The sequence below is a fragment of the Agelaius phoeniceus genome, chromosome 17, assembly GCF_051311805.1.
Source record: "Agelaius phoeniceus isolate bAgePho1 chromosome 17, bAgePho1.hap1, whole genome shotgun sequence".
NCBI lineage: Eukaryota > Metazoa > Chordata > Aves > Passeriformes > Icteridae > Agelaius > Agelaius phoeniceus.
The window spans coordinates 5,589,824-5,605,446 of record NC_135281.1 but is presented as its reverse complement, the minus strand read 5'-3'; the positions used below and the strand labels follow the sequence as shown (position 1 = coordinate 5,605,446).

At 49.4% G+C, this 15,623-nt stretch overlaps 1 protein-coding gene across 2 annotated transcripts in view; it reads right to left on the bottom strand.

Moving 5' to 3' along the window:
• The window catches only part of PPP1R16B (protein phosphatase 1 regulatory subunit 16B), a 63,901-nt gene that overhangs the window by 37,971 nt on the left and 10,307 nt on the right, over positions 1-15,623 (bottom strand). Inside the window, exons 1-2 of one of the 2 annotated variants that reach the window (XM_077187296.1) lie at positions 9,610-9,736; positions 6,924-7,326 (exon numbers count right to left, since the gene is read on the bottom strand). In XM_077187296.1, coding sequence (XP_077043411.1) covers positions 6,924-7,170 — 247 coding nt within the window. In that variant the 5' untranslated portion in view covers positions 7,171-7,326; positions 9,610-9,736. Of the gene's footprint in view, positions 1-6,923; positions 7,327-9,609; positions 9,737-15,623 lie in introns of those variants that run through there. The other variant, XM_054644603.2, reaches the window with a different exon arrangement.

Genomic DNA, 15,623 nt, shown 5'->3' with positions numbered 1-15,623 from the left:
CAGCAAAACACAGGAGAAGCAAATGAGATAAGAATTGTTTTCCTTTTTCTCTGAAGCTTCCCAGCTTCCCAGGAGCTGAATCCTGGGCAAGGGGATTTTTCAGAAAATGTGAATGTGACAGCTTCCCTGCTGTGGTTTGGCTGGGCAGGGCTGGAGAACAGATGGTGACCTGACATATCCTACCTGCTGCACCTTGCAGCACAACCTGAGCAGGTCCAGCCTCTCCTCCCTGTTATTTTAGGATATGAAACAGAAAGATGTGGCTATTAGATTTTTTAAGGTTAAAAAAGGGGAAGTTTAATTTTGACTATAATATTTATAGATTTTTAAAAGTGACAGTGGATTGGAGGATGACAGTGTCACCTCTCCAATGACACTGGACAAACTAACAGTTTATTAATTTTTTTTCTTTTTTTATAAAAGAATGCAAAACAATAAGTTATTTACATAAAGTGTGTGAGAAAGTTTGTTACAAAAATATAAACATCAAAAGACTTAAAAAACCATAAAAAATCAAAACAACACCTCCCTATTGCCCAGATCTCCTTGGGAGGCAGAACATTCCTCACACACAGCCATATTAACACCATTAACAACACCAATAAAGCAAGGAAATGTCCAGTTTGTATTTAGGTGCACATGCAACCAAGGAGACACTGAGTTTCTCCTCCAAAACACACTGCAGCCAAATGTTGGAAGATGATTAAGTGGTTTAAGCTACCTCTTGTAAGAAACAAAATCTTGACAACAGCAATTGGCCAATTCCTGTTTGATTAAAAACCCCTTAAAACCAAACAGAATTCTTACTGCAGCTTGAATCCAATGTTTATTCATTACCCTGTAATCCTATTACAAAATACACCAGAAATATTTTCAGTGGTATCAGAACTGGTGGAAGGGAGCACACGTGTAAAAGCCAGAAAGTGAAATGATGTGGAAATGACCAACTTCTGGGAAATAAAAGAAGTATTTCTGATCAAACTTTTTTGTTTAAAGAAAAATTGTCAAATGAATCAGTGAAGTTGACTCCAGATTTGGGGAGGGGAGGGGCTCATCCCAGGAAGACCTGAGGTGGACTTTCAGTGTTAATTTTGAGACAGGAAAGTTGGCATTTGAATCTCTTATGAATATAATGTCCCCACTTGACTGAATTTCAGAGAGTAGGGGGAAAAAATTAAAAATATTTACTTGTTATGACAACAGAGAAAGTTGCTGATTCAATATTGCTCATGCTCCCAGATGCCTCTAGTTATCTGCCATATGCAAATCACCCCACTTTGGCATCACATCCAAACTGCATGAAAAAGCCAAGTTAAAATGTGGCCAAATACGTGAATCTGCTTTTGGAAGACATACCAACCCCCATTAACAAAATTAACAAAATTCATCATTGCCAAGGGCTCCCACATGCAGCTTCCTAAAGAGGACAGCTCTCATTTCCACACCCAGTGAGTTTAAAACTCAAGAAATGCCTTTGTTATTAAAAAGAAACGTTTTCATTTCTGACTCAAACCATTCCCAAATACGCAGATAGACACTCAGACTGATGGTGATAAGAGATCTTTTCTTTTCAGAGCCCTTCAAAGGGCACAAAACCCAGGGGAAAAACCTTCTCAGACAGATAAATGCACTTACTCACAGACCTGGACACAGGAACCCCAAGAAAAAAAAGCTTTGGGAGATTAATAATGTGGGTGGAAAATTAAGGCACCTCATAAAGGGTTTGAAGTAACAAGGGAACAGATCACATCAGCTTGGAAAGGTTAAAGAAAGCAATTTATAGACACTAATTAGGGCCTCTTTTAAAAGTGCCTTTGCAAATGACAAGGTTGGGTTTATTCCAGAGGTGCAAAGGGAGCGTGGTCGGGGATGCTCCCAGAAGGTGCATGAACCATGCTAGGCACCACAGCACAGGCACAGGAGGTTTGGGATGGCACAAAGGGAAGCAGGAGGGATGTGTTGATAGGAATAAGTTGCTTTCTCCCCAAGGAAATCTTCCCCACACAGTGAGCTCCAAGCTTATGCCCTCTGCTCTGTCACCGTTTCACCGAACGCCAAGTCCAAGGTCACCAAAGCTGAGCTTTCCTTCACCTTCAGGCTCTCCAGCCATGAGGATCTGCACAGTTAAACTCCTGCAGAAGGAGGATAACTGTGCAGATCCTCATGGATCTGCTGCTTTATGCAACTTTCTGGCTCTGATAAGGTTTTGCTTGCAGGATGAAGTGCCAGGAGGTGGGAGCTGAAGGACTCTGCAGCGGGTGCCTGTGGGAGGCAGCTCTCACCCAAGAGCAGGAGAAACCAGGGCACCTCTGGTGCTGCTGGAAGGTGAATCAATCCTTGGGGTCTCTATTTATCTGCTGGCTTCTTGAAGGAGCCCAGCTCACCCTGAAGCCAATGCCAACACCTCCAGTTTGTGTCATTCAAGCAGGAGCCCCCACCACAAACAGCCCAGGTGTGCAAAGGGAGCTCCAGACAGCAAATGCCACATGTTTGTACAAGCAGCCACTTTACCCACCTCTGGGATCTGGGGTTTTTTTCAGTTTACAGAACACCAGCTCATCTCCCCCTGCTCTGGGGCTACTTTTAGAAAAGCTCAGTGATGTAAAAAGACCTGGACATGACAGCCCCGGCTGCTTTTGGGGCCAAGGTGCTGCCCTGGGAATGGCAGGACCAGCCTCCTCTCCATGGTTTCAGTCCATCACCTCACACAGCAGCCTCAAAGGGCCACAGCCCTCAGCAATTTCTTATCTTTTCAAATCCTTTGCCATCACTAGAGTATAAAGCATACATACAACATAAAGCATTCCTTTATTGCATTATAAAGGAACTCTGCAGCCATCAGAACATCCCAGAGGCTGCACCCAGCACCACACCCCTGGAAGCTCTGTGTGGGCTGGGGGTCCTCCCTTTGCACCATCCCTTTGAAACCAGCTGGGACTGAGCCCAGAGCTGGGTGAGGATGGAGCATGTTTCCCAGTAAAATGGAGATGGTGTGGGAAGCCCCTCCCCAGCATTCCCATTCCCAGGTCTGGCCTGGCAGCTGGGAGTGCTCTGGGCTCCCACCTCAGGCTCACCCAGGAGCTGTGTGGAGCCGTCCCAGCCTACCAAACTGAAGGTCCAGGCAGCCCCTGCAGCCCAGGGGCACTGGTGCCCTCAGCCTGGGGTCACCCACTGCCTGTCACCTCGCTGTCCCCAGCCTGGCTGCCTGCTCACATCTGCCACCAGCTTGTTTGCAGTGTGCTCCCTGCCCCTCTTCTGCCAGCAGACATCCAAGGGAGCTTTTAATAGCAGCTTGTTTGTGAACCTGGGATGTTTTGACAGATGTGTTGCAGAAGATGAGAGGAACAGGCAGACAGGAGCCATCAGCCCCTCTCAGCTCCTGCCCACACTGATGGTCTGCAGCAGCCCCTGCCTTCAGTCCTGCTTGGCTACCACACTGACACCATGGAGCCACAGAACAGCTGAGGCTGGAAAAGCCCTCCAGGATCAGAGTCCAGCCATTCTCCCAGCACTGCCAAGGCCACCACTAAGCCATGGCCCCAGGTGCCACAGGGATGCATCTTTGAAATCCCTCCAGGGATGGTTACTGCACAGGGCAGCCTGTGCCAGGACTGGACAATACTTTGGGTGAAGAAATCTTTCCCAATTACCAATCTGGGTGAAGAAATCTTTCCCAATTACCAATCTAAACCCACCCCTTGAGGCCATCTCGTCTTGGCTTTCCCATGACAGCTGGCACACAGTAGCTCTCTCAACCTGGGCCAGAGGCAGGCAAAGGACAGTGAAAGCAGCCTGTCCAGGACCTTGGGACCCCTGAAGAGCAGGGCTGGGTTCTGCACCCACCAGCTCCAGCCTACAGCACTCAGCTACCACCTCAGGAGGTGCCATACACACCAGAGCCTCCGACACCATGTGGACAAAGAGCCAACCCAGCACCCAACTCCACCTTCTCCTCCCTGACTCCATTGCACAGCACCCACCACCATCCCCTCTCCCACTTTGGGGGTGAGAGTGACAAAAATGAACAGAGAAGTCACAAGGGATGGGAATGGCACAGCCACCCAGAGGTGCCACGTGCCAGCTGCGCCCCCAGCTCCAACCCTCCTCACTCTGACTTATCAACTCCTTCATCATTTATATTTCACCTCCCCCTCCACATCCCACGTGGAAACAAAAGATGATTCATATATCAAAATAATCACCTGGGACCTCCAAAAGCCCACGAGTTTCCACATTTTCTTGATAAAGAATTTTGCCAGTTTGGCACCTGGGTTTGACTCTGTCCCCTCCTCCCTTTATACTGGTCCCACACCACAGAGGGGGCAGAGCTGGCACAGAACCTGCCCACACACTACTTTTAGGACTTAAATTAATTGAGAACAAAACAAATTCATTGTAAAAACTTGAGGCATCTGAAAAATCCAGCTACTTGGGAAGCACCTGTGCCCTGGGACTACTGTCCCTTGTCCCCTCCAAAGGGCTGGGAAATGGATTTTCTGTCAGAGGGAAGTGGCTGTGTAACATTTGGGTTTTATCACCAGCATCACCATTGGAAAGAGCAGCTGCTGGTTCAAGCCCACAACCTGGGCTTGCCCACAGGAAGAGGTGAACAGGATTATGGTGCCAAAGGGGACCTGCAGTGATGGGTTTTCCCTTACAGGATGAAAAGAGTGAAGCTGGGAGCTGAAAGATCAACTCTGCAGCTCCAGCAGTGAAGGATCCATGTCCACATGTGGTGCAAGAGCACTGTGCACAGGACCCTGCCAGCAGAGCACTTGTGTCACAGCCTGGACACACTGGGCCAGCAATGCCTGCCCATGACCCTCAGGGAGCACAGCCACCCTTCACCAGGCCCTGACCACAAACACCTCCACCACTCCTGCCTGCCTGCCTCACAAAATGACAAAGCATCTGTAGGACACACAGTGAGGAGCTTTCCTCCTTCCAAACAGCCCAGATCCCAAACCAGAGACAGCTGAGAGCAAAACTGCAAGGCTAGGCCTCTTGCAGGGCCATCACACCCCCAGCCACCATGCTGAGCACAGGCACCAGCACCACAAGGAAGATGATAAAACTCTCATCACCTGTCCCAGTGCTGTGACCTGCCACTGGCAGCTGAATAGCTGGGTATGAAACCCAAAACACAACCTGCCAGCACAGGCAGAGGTGATACAAAACCCAGACCTGTCCCTCAGGCAATGCCAGCAGTCACAGCTGGCTGCACTGCTGGAGCCCTCCTAGAAAACCACAGCAGCTCAGAGTGAGAAACACAACATGGGGGTACTGAGGCAGAGAGCTGGGGAGAGCTGTGAAACCTCTAAAGCAAGGAAGGAACAAATAAAAGCCAGCATTTCCAGGGCATTATCACAGATCTGCTGTTCTAGAGAGGTCACAAAGGCACAAAGAACCAGAGCCACAGCAGGGCTGGGCAAATGCAGTGACAGTGCCCAGGCAGGGCCACCACTGTCCATGCTCTGCTTCCAAACAGGAGCAAAACACACACACAAGGGCAGATGATGAGAGTTTGGTGCTGGTGTCCAGCACCAAAAGGAATAAAATGAAACTCTCATCATCTGTCCCACTGCTGTGACCTGTCACTGGCAGCTGAACAGCTGGGTATGAAACCTAAACCACAACCTGCCAGCACAGGCAGAGGTGATACAAAACCCAGACCTGTCCCTCAGGCAATGCCAGCAGTCACAGGAGTTGGAGCCCCACTAAAAGAACACAGCAGCTCAGAGTGAGAGACACAGGGCCACTGAGGCAGAGAGCTGGAGAGAGCTGTGAAACATCTAAAGAAAGGAAGGAACAAATAAAAGCCAGCATTTCCAGGGCATTATCACAGGTCTGCTGTTCTAGAGAGGTCACAAAGGCACAAAGAACCAGAGCCACAGCAGGGCTGGGCAAATGCAGTGACAGTGCCCAGGCAGGGCCACCACTGTCCATGCTCTGCTTCCAAACAGGAGCAAAACACACACACAAGGGCAGAAAAGGCTTGCTCAGAAACAGGGACACAATTTTGGGGAGATTCTTCACCAGACAAGACAAGGTCCTTGCCTTCCACCCATGTACCAGGCAAGGATTCACTGCCTCTTGTAGAGGGTGCTGGAAACCAGAGCAGCATTCTCTGGCAGAGATGCTCAGCTGGCCAGGTTTCCTAAGCACCCTCCTCTGCCACACCAAGGGATCAGGGAGATCACACCAGTTTTGCTGCCTTGCAGAGCACCAACCCCAAAGGCTGCTCCAGCTCTCCTGCAAGAGACATTTTCACTCCTCTGCACAGAAGCACTCTCTGGCTCCCCAGAGCTCACAGGTTTTCCCCCGTGCTGAGGCTAATGGTTATTGACTTTTAGACATATTTTTTCCTCCTCCCTTCAGATTTTGTAGCAGAAGCACTTTCATCCACTTTGAAATGGTGCAATTAAACCAATTTGGGAACGATTTGCAGGTCTGTTCTGCAGGAAGCACTAAGCAAAGCTGTGCTTCCCAGCATTTTGGGGAAAAAATTCATACACTCATGTAGCTCTGAATGCATGCCCTCAAGCAGGGAAAGTGAAGAGATTCACAGTGACATGCAAATCCCTGTGACAGACTCCTCTAAAGCCACGGAGAGGCACACCCAGAAGGCAAGGAAGTGTTTCACACCTCCTGTAAGTAGGAAGTGTGAGAAGGAAAGAGATGAAAACTGCCTTCCTTCACCCAAACCTCAGTCACAACTCCTATCCTTGCACTCACACACCCACTCCTGATGCCAACCAAGGTAACACTGGGGCTTTGGGGACCTCAGAGCTGTGTCAGGGATGGCAATGCTTTAGAGCCCAACACCACAGCAAGGGCAGCCCATGGATGACACCACAGATGCCTTCACACCACCTGGAGCTCACGGGCAGCCAGACAGAGCCTGCCAGGCTCCAGTGCCATACCTTCCTCCACGTCATTCCTCAGGGAAGCCTCCAGCAGAGCAACGCTGGCTTCAAAGGACACTTTCTTTCTGTTCACAGCATTTCTCTTCTTTTCATGCTTCCTCTTCTTGTGCTGCATCTCCTTCTCATACTGGGCCCACTTTTTCAGCTGCTGAGCCCTGCGTTTCTGGGCTGCCCTCAGCCTCTCCAGCGTGGGCACCTTGTCCAGCAGCTGCAGCTCGGTCAGCAGGTCCACGTGGGCATCCATGGCTCCTGCCCAGACAGGGGATGGGGAGGATGGCCCAGGGGGAAGGGATGTCCCAGCACAGCTCCTCTGGATGGCAGCCCCCTGCTGCTATACCAGCATGCTGAGGCTGAGATGGGGAGGGCCCATGGCAGAGTCCGGTGGGAAGGTGGTGGGAACCTGAAAGGAGGAGAAAAGCAGGAGAGATCAGGTGGCATCAAGCACCTGAGTTCAGGCTGCTGAAAACACAACAGGCAACATCTCCCACTTCAAAAGGCAGCTGAGTTAACTGGGCTTTAATTGCTCTAATTGCTTTAATTGTTCTTACCAGCCTTGGTGATTTCCCTCTTCCCCCACTCCAAGCATCCCAGTAAAACCCTCTTGATTAACAGAAGTTCCACTATACAGCTTGTTCATGCCTATTGCTCACATTAACCTTCTCCTAGGAGCAGAATAAAGTCTTAATGAGCAAAGACCTTCCACATGTTGAAAACCATTTGTCAGAGAACTTGGGAGCAGTTTGAGTACTGAGACTCTCATCCTTCCCTGGGCTGGTCCTCTGTCACGGACACATTTTATGAAAAATCCTTTTGCTAGGATTTCTCTCCTGAGAAGCTGAGAGGCCTCAGAAATGAAATGTAACCAATGATTATCTGCTGCTGTGAAATGCAATAGGTGCATCTTTGATTGGGCTCATGTGGTTGTTTTTAATTAATGGCCAATCACAGTCCAGCTGTCTCAGATGCTCTGGTCAGTCACAAGATTTTATTATCATTCCTTCTTTCTCCTTGCTAGCCTTCTGATGAAATCCTTTCTTCTATTCCTTTAGTATATTTTTAACATATCATTTTCTTTTAATATAATATATATCATAAAATAATAAATCAGCCTTCTGACACATGGAGTCAAGATTCTCATCTCTTCCCTCGTCCTGGGACCCCTGTGAACACCACCCCATTTGGTGACCCCGAGTGAAGACAAATTCCACATTTGGTGAGTCCCCAGAGGAACACAACCACAGTCCTCCCCCTTACCCCTGTTCCAGGTGTCCCCTCCCCACAGTCCTGCTCCAGTGCACACCAGCAGCCACCTCCCTGAGGCATTTCAGTGTGAGCAGCCAGGCACAGCTCAGAGGGGACCAACTGCGGTGCCCAGGGCAGCCACAGACACCAGACGAGGCCATTCCAGCACAAATAAACCAGAAGCCAGAGGCTAGACATGCCTGGGGCTACCTGCCAGGTGCCACGAGGCCAGGCAGGTTTGCCCAGAGGAACTCTACCCACCAGGAGCATCATCTGTGCTGCTCTGCCTCATCCATCCAGCCCCAGCTGAGGACAGATGGACAGACCTGGCTCTCAGGTATTAATAACACTTAAACCAGCTCAGCTCTAAAAACACAGGGGTTGTGTTCATTTCTCTCTTCCCTCAGGTTTTCTCTTCACCACACACTAAATCACTCTGGGTTTGCTGTTCAGGGTCCACAAGGAATGAGAGCAGACAAGTTCACAGCTCCTGACCCTTGGTGTGACCACAACAGAAACCTCTAAGCAGGGCTACCCACAGTGACCAACCAGTCACCTGCTGCACAGCAGGAGGAAACACAGCCCAGGTTTCAAGAGATGTCAATTTGAAATAAAGCTGAAATCACAAGCAAATTGAATTTATCCTTTCCAATCAGACCTGTGCAAAGCACATTGAATGACTCATGCAAAATCCAGGTAAGCAGCAAATAACCAGGATTGAGATGAGAGCTTGTGTGGTTCAGCCAGCTTGGAGGGGACAAAGAGAAAAGAAAAATAAAGTTTTGATGGGAAAGGGTGACTGAAGGACTGAAGTATTGACAAACACCTGAGAAAGCCTCAATAAGACAGCTGAAGCTAAACTCTGCTGCTGCAAAAGAGAGGAAGCAACAGCTTTGTAAGCACTGGATGCAGAGAATCCGTGGGAAAAGGAGCAGAGGAAAGGCAGCTGCACCCAGCTGAGAGCCATGGTAAAATATCAAACATCACCCAGCTGAGAGCCATGGTGAGAATATCAAACCTTACCCAGCTGAGATCCATGGTGAGAATATCAAACCTTCCCCAGCTGCCATGGGGAGGACACCAAACCTTCCCCAGCTGCCATGGGGAGGACACCAAACCTTACCCATGAAGGTGAGGATACCAAACCTCACCCAGCTGAGATCCATGGTGAGGACACCAAACCTCACCCATCCAGGTGAGAACACCAAACCTCACCCAGCTGCCATGGTGAGGACACCAAACCTCACCCATGCAGGGGAGGCAGGAGAAGCCACAGCTCCTCCCTGTCAGAGGGTGGAGCAGCCCATGGAGGAGGCTCTGAGGGGCTGCAGGGCAGTGTCCGCAGCACTCAGCACATCCACCACATCCCAGGGAATCCTGCCTGGGGCCATCCACACCGACTGAACACTGCTCCAGGCCTTCCACAGGGCTTTGACCTTACCTATAAATATCTGGGCAGACTGAGAGCGAGACAGGCCATTTCCTCCAACAGATAATTGGTTTGGGAACTGAAAACAAACAAACTCAGCCAGAGCACACAGGCAGGTCCAGGCAGCTGCTTTATCCAGCAAATGGTCAAGGACAGCTTCAGCAGCACCTGCAAACCTTATTTTGAAAGCTTCAGGATAGACCTGAACAGAAAAAAAACCCTGCTTAATCCCACAAGAATTTAAGAATGCAAAAAATTGCTTTAGTTTTACAGGAACAAACCCAAATCCTTGCAAAGTTTTTCATAAGGGAGCTACTAACTCAAAATTCAAACTAAATTCACTTTGCTTGAGATGGAAAATACCAACTTGTGCTTTAGCATGGCACTGGAAAGCAAGGGAAGGGTGCCATGGCTCCTCCACAGCACTCACAGCCCTCCCTGACCCCTGCCCATGGGCTGGGACTCACCACAGTCCCCAGAAACCCCGCAGAAAATGCATGAATGCACTTCCCAAGAAGCTTTCCTTTTGGGACAGCCATGTCCCCAGGCAGGCACTCAGCTGGAAAGCTCTTCAGCACCTCTGGTGAGCTCAGCTCCTGCCCCTGGCAGGCATTCCTGGGCAGTATCTCTGCTGGCAATCTCAGCCTCTGCTGCAGCAGCACAGCCTGCAGATCTGAAGGCCCAGTCACAATACCTCGAAGGAGGGGAGATAAGGGCAGGAAATGCCTCTCAGGATACTGCACAGGCACTCCCACCTCGCTCCTTTTCCAGGCCACTTCTGCCATTGTTTGCTCAAAGATGAACAAATATTTTCCAAAACATACCTGGAGCAGAAATGAGGACCTCACTCTGCAGGATTGCTAAAGCAGGAAACTTTATTTCAGCGTTTCACAAGACAGGCTGGAAGCTTTCTTGTGGGTTTAGGAGTGCACCTTGGAAAGTGCAATTTATAAGTAAAGGACAAGCGTGGCTGGGCCTGTCCATGTTTCAGCTTTCCTGCATCCACTTTATCCCCCAGCAGCTCCTCTGCTCTCACAACAGAAGAAATGGGAGATTCAGGGGGTCTGCAAAGGGGAGTGGAATGGGGAGGGGAGATCCACAGACATCAAGACATGTCTGGAAGTACCAAATGCCAGCATGTCCTCAATCCAACCAGAAAACCAACCTCTAAAGGAGCTAAAAGGGCACCCTGAGAGCTCTTCCTGAAGTGGGCACAGCTCAGTTTCTCTCAGACATAATTCCCTACCACTCTCACAGACCCCAGAGCCCCAAAAAGGACTCTGTCCCCATGGCTGCCTGTTTTCCAGTGCCCTGGTTCCTTCCCTGCTCCTAAAGAAATGGCACATTGACTTGTGGCACAAACAGGTCAGGCTAACTATAGCACAGGTTGAGGCCCCAGCACTTGTTTACCTGCAAAGTGACACAGAAGTGCCTGTGTGGGTGTCTGTGGCTTGCAAGGCATCACACTTTGGTTTCTGTTTTATTTAAAGAAGCAGAGGGGGCAGGAAAAGAAGCACCTTCCTCGTGTGGGACTGAGCTGAGCAGTTTCCATGAGCTCAGCAGAAGTGGTGCCACACTCTGAGCACATCCTGGCCCCCACACACACACACACAGAGCCCCTGGCCCTGCAGGGACAATGGGAGCATTGCAGGGGCCAAAAGGAAGGCAAGGAAGGCACTGGTGCCACCCCCTCCTGCCAGCACTGCAGCAGGGAAAGGCTCACTCTGACCAAAGATTGGCTCCTGAGAAGGGCACACGAGTGTTGGCCAACACCATCGTGGGGATTTTTGGTAAATTTGCATTTCCTGTGTGTTTTGTATCACCTGACTCAGCCCAAGAGGACTCTCAAGGCAAGGTTACTCACTGCCAATGCAAGAAGAGACAGCAGTTCTGTGAAGTGGGGGCTCACCGAGTCAGGGGCTGCAGACTGTGCCACCAGCCCTGTCTCACACACAAACTCCTTCCCATTTCACTCCTTGAGGTTGGAACCTGCCTCCCTCAAAGGTCAAAACCAAAGGTACTCATTTCCTCCACCTGCACACACTCAGAGCTGCCCCCTGACCTTCCTATTAAGCATTCAATTTGCAGTTTGCCCTAACTAACACTGCTGAGGCTGGAGCTGGGTCTGGTAAAGCAGCCATGAGGCTGGAGAGGCTCCTCATCTCCTCATCTGGTGATGAAGCTGGAGCTGAGACCTGCAAATGCTCTGTCACCTCTTCCCAAGGCAGCACTTAGAGCACAGCATGACACTGATGCAGAACACAAACACAGAAGTCCTTCACTTAAGTGTCATCAACTGATTTCAGTTTTATTCCACTTAAAAAAAACCAAAAAAAACACCCACAAACCATGGAAGAGCGATGGTACACTTTGAAGTGAAAGACTGGAGATTCTTAGAAGTTTTCAAGCAAAGGGAAAGCAGAACATTTCAGAAGTGGCTACTCTGGGCCTAAGGAATTGTTTCCAGCCACTGGAGTGCTCGTGGTGAGGCACCTGCAGGACTGGGCCTGGATGTCAGGTGAGGTTTCTGCAGCACAAAGTCCAGGCAGTGGCAGAGCAGACAGGAATAGCCCTCTCCTCCCCACACCAGGCTAATCCTGCACTGGAATTGGAAACCCAGCACCAAAGCCTCCAGCAGGGATCTGAGAGCATGAGCAGCCAGCAGAGGAGGTGGTGCCTGATTGATTTATTTCATTAACATCAACACCTGCACCGTGGCAAGGTGAGCAGCTGCCAAATTCACCTTTTCTGCTCCCTGGGAGGGCCAGGGCCAATCTGAGTGCTCCTGTCCCATGAAATGCAAGGTGCCCAGCCCACTGCAGCCCTTCTGCTGAACCCATCCTCTGGAGCAGGCACCAATGAAGAATTCCCAGGATTTTCCTTTGGCCATCACCTTCAGCACTGTCCCTGCCTAGGGACACAGGCCAGCCAAAGGTGTGTGTCCTGCATGGGTGCAGAACTGCTGGTCAGGATCTTCCCAGGGGCTGGAGGAAGCAGCAGAGCAGCTCTTCACCCCTTGGTCCCCAATGAGGCACAACAAAAAGTCAAACAGAGCCAGCCAGAAAGGCACAGAGAGGAGGAGGGGACAGCCCAAGGGTCAGGCAGGAGCTCAGCCATCCCCAGGAGGACAAGGCTCAGGGGATGTGCTCTGGGGCTGAGCACACTCCAGGAGCTCAGGTCCTTTCCCTCCTTCCCACAGCCCAGGCTGGGAGGGAAGGGCAGCAGAGTCCTCCTCCCACCCTTCCCAGGGGAGCATCTCCAGTCATTTCCACGTCCCACAGAGCACAGACCCAGAGCAGCTCTGCCCAGGCACTCCCCACCCCACCAGGCACACCTGAGCTGCTCTCACCTGCAGGAAAATGGGAAACAAACCAACAACCCCTCTCTGCCCTGCTGATGGGAACAGGAGCCCTGTGCTGGACAGGAGCTCTTGGGGTTTGGGTGGTTCATTTGTTTAATTAGCAGAGAGTTCATCAAATCAAGAGGGTCCTTCATGCTTAGACCACCACAGCCTAAAACTGGTTTGTTTTTTTTTTAATAAAACTGCCTCTGTCACTTCCTGCCTTTTGGGAAAACATTTCATTAAAGGACACTGCCCTGAGCCCCACCTGGCACAGCCTCACATACCCACACCTGGCCACTGGGTTTTCACACAAAGACACACACAGGGGTGACACCAACAGCACCACATGGCAAACTGGGAAGGGTTTCAAATCACAAGAACAATTCCTCCGCAGAATCACAGCCCCAAACCACTCATTTTCACCTGCAATGCCACAGGACACAGCCCCATTTCCTACAGAACCATGTTTCCAGCCTCCTGAAGGCTTTCCTGTATTCCTGAAACCTAAATGTTTATTTCTCCAGTGTCACCCTGGCAGGCAGGCTGTACCATGTCCCTTGTCTGGGTGTCTGTGCATGGAGTGTGACACAGGTGGGCACTGACATCATCTCCTCTGGTGGCAGGGCAGAAACCTGCCCAGAGCCCAAGGGCACATCAAACCCCAGCTGGACACACACCTCAGCCAGCACCAAACCCTTCTCCAGAGCATCCACAGGGGAGCAGATGAACACAGATCAAAGTCACTGCAGGAGCCACAGCACCACCTCAGGATTGTTATTTCCAGTCCTGTGCTCCTGCCACAAGGTGCTGGTGGAACCTAGAAGCCCCTCAGTGCTGCTCTGAGAGCTCTGGCTATTGCTCTGGTGGCAAATCCTTCTTGCACACCGTGTGATTCTCTGTGTTGTGCTGTGAGCCCCACAGCAGCCACAGGTTAACCTCATGGAGGAGTGAAAATTATGAAAATTGCTGCTGCCTGATTTAATTTCACTGGTATCCTAGAAGTAAACAGCTCCTTTCCTCACTCAGGGTTTCAGCTACACTTTAAGCAGCAGATGCTCAGCACTACCAGAAGAATGGGCAGAAGAATGGGTCCTCCTGAGGGAATGACAGGGAAAGTGACAGGAAACATCATTTTTTAAAAAATATATATAAATAGATACATATAAATAAATATATTTATATAAATATATCATTATAAATATATAAATATATAACTATATATAAAATATATACATATATAAATAGATATTAAATATATATATAAATATATAAATATATAAAAATATATATGAATTTCAGCCAGGACCCCTTAGGGAACACAACTCCTACATCTGCCCTGGAGTGCTGGTGGGGAAGAGCATGTACAGAAATATTCTGGATGAGATATCTCATCAGAAATTGGGAGAGATTCTTGGCTTTCCCACAGGTTTCTTGTATGCAAAGTAAGTAACTTAATCTGTGCCCCAATTACCTTCTTAAAGGGAAGATACTGTTTTACCATCTGCAGCAAAGGAACTTTCATTGCTGCCTGCTGAAAATGTGGTGAAGGTGCATTATTGTAAAATATTTTTCTAACTTGATGGAAAGCTCAAAATTTCAAGCTAAATTCTGCTCCAGAAAACTAAAAGGATTTTGGTTTGGCTGCTTTATCTCTAATTCCAGATAATCTCTCTGTCTTCAATGAGTTCCTTCCCAGCAGAGGGAATAAAATACAAGCAAAAGAAAAAAAGTGAAGAAGAAAGTCAAAAAGATCTCTTTGGAGCCAACATTGGTAATAGAAAAATTTAGGTGCCTCTTTCTTTCCTCCTCCCAACTGTTCCACTCCTAACAATACTGGCAGTTGTTTGAGGAAAGCCCCTCAGTATTTTCACTATATATTTCCTGCAAACACCCAACACAGCACAATATACATTCTTTTTCCTAGCAATATGTCAACATGGGCTTCCTTAAAGAAATAAAAAAAAATATTTAAAAACCCTTTCTGTGCCAAGCAGTCCTCCCCCAGACCAGTGTGCAGTGAGGAGTGACCCAGACCTGGTGATGGTGCCCAGACACAGAGGGGATGGAGGAGGATGACTCCACCTGGGGGCTCAGCAGACACAGCAGGGCAGGGCTTTGAGCACAGCTCTCCCCCAGGATTTAGGAGCACCCCACAGCATTAAAAAGCTAAACCAGCTCAGATCTCACTTCCCTCCACGTGGCTCCTGGGCAGAGCAGCTCCTGGAGCCCAGCACAAGGCAGCAGCACCTGGAGGTGTTTCAAGAACCTTCCTCCAAAAGCTCTGCAGAGCAAATGCATCTCTCTGTGCCTGCTCCAACACAGCCCCTCAGAGCTGCCACCTGTGAGGGATGAGCAATGCCATGGCTGACTCCCACAATTAAAGGGCAAATATTATGTGTATGTTAAGGGAAGTTTAATAGATTTATATTTATGTTTCAGCCCCTCCTTGCATTGTTATCATCAGGGGTGGCCTGGGGCATTTGGGAGGGTTGGCTTGTTATTATGGCAGCACCTGAGCTCCAATCAAGATGTAGGAGATGTCCACCACTGGACAGGCAAGAAGGAGTTGATGGACAGAACTTTGGGAGGGGCTAAAGGGTTAAAAACTGGAACATCAATTTTTTGGATGAGCACACGGTGGGAAAAATCCTTTGCTCCCAGCGCTGTAATATGTTCTCTATTC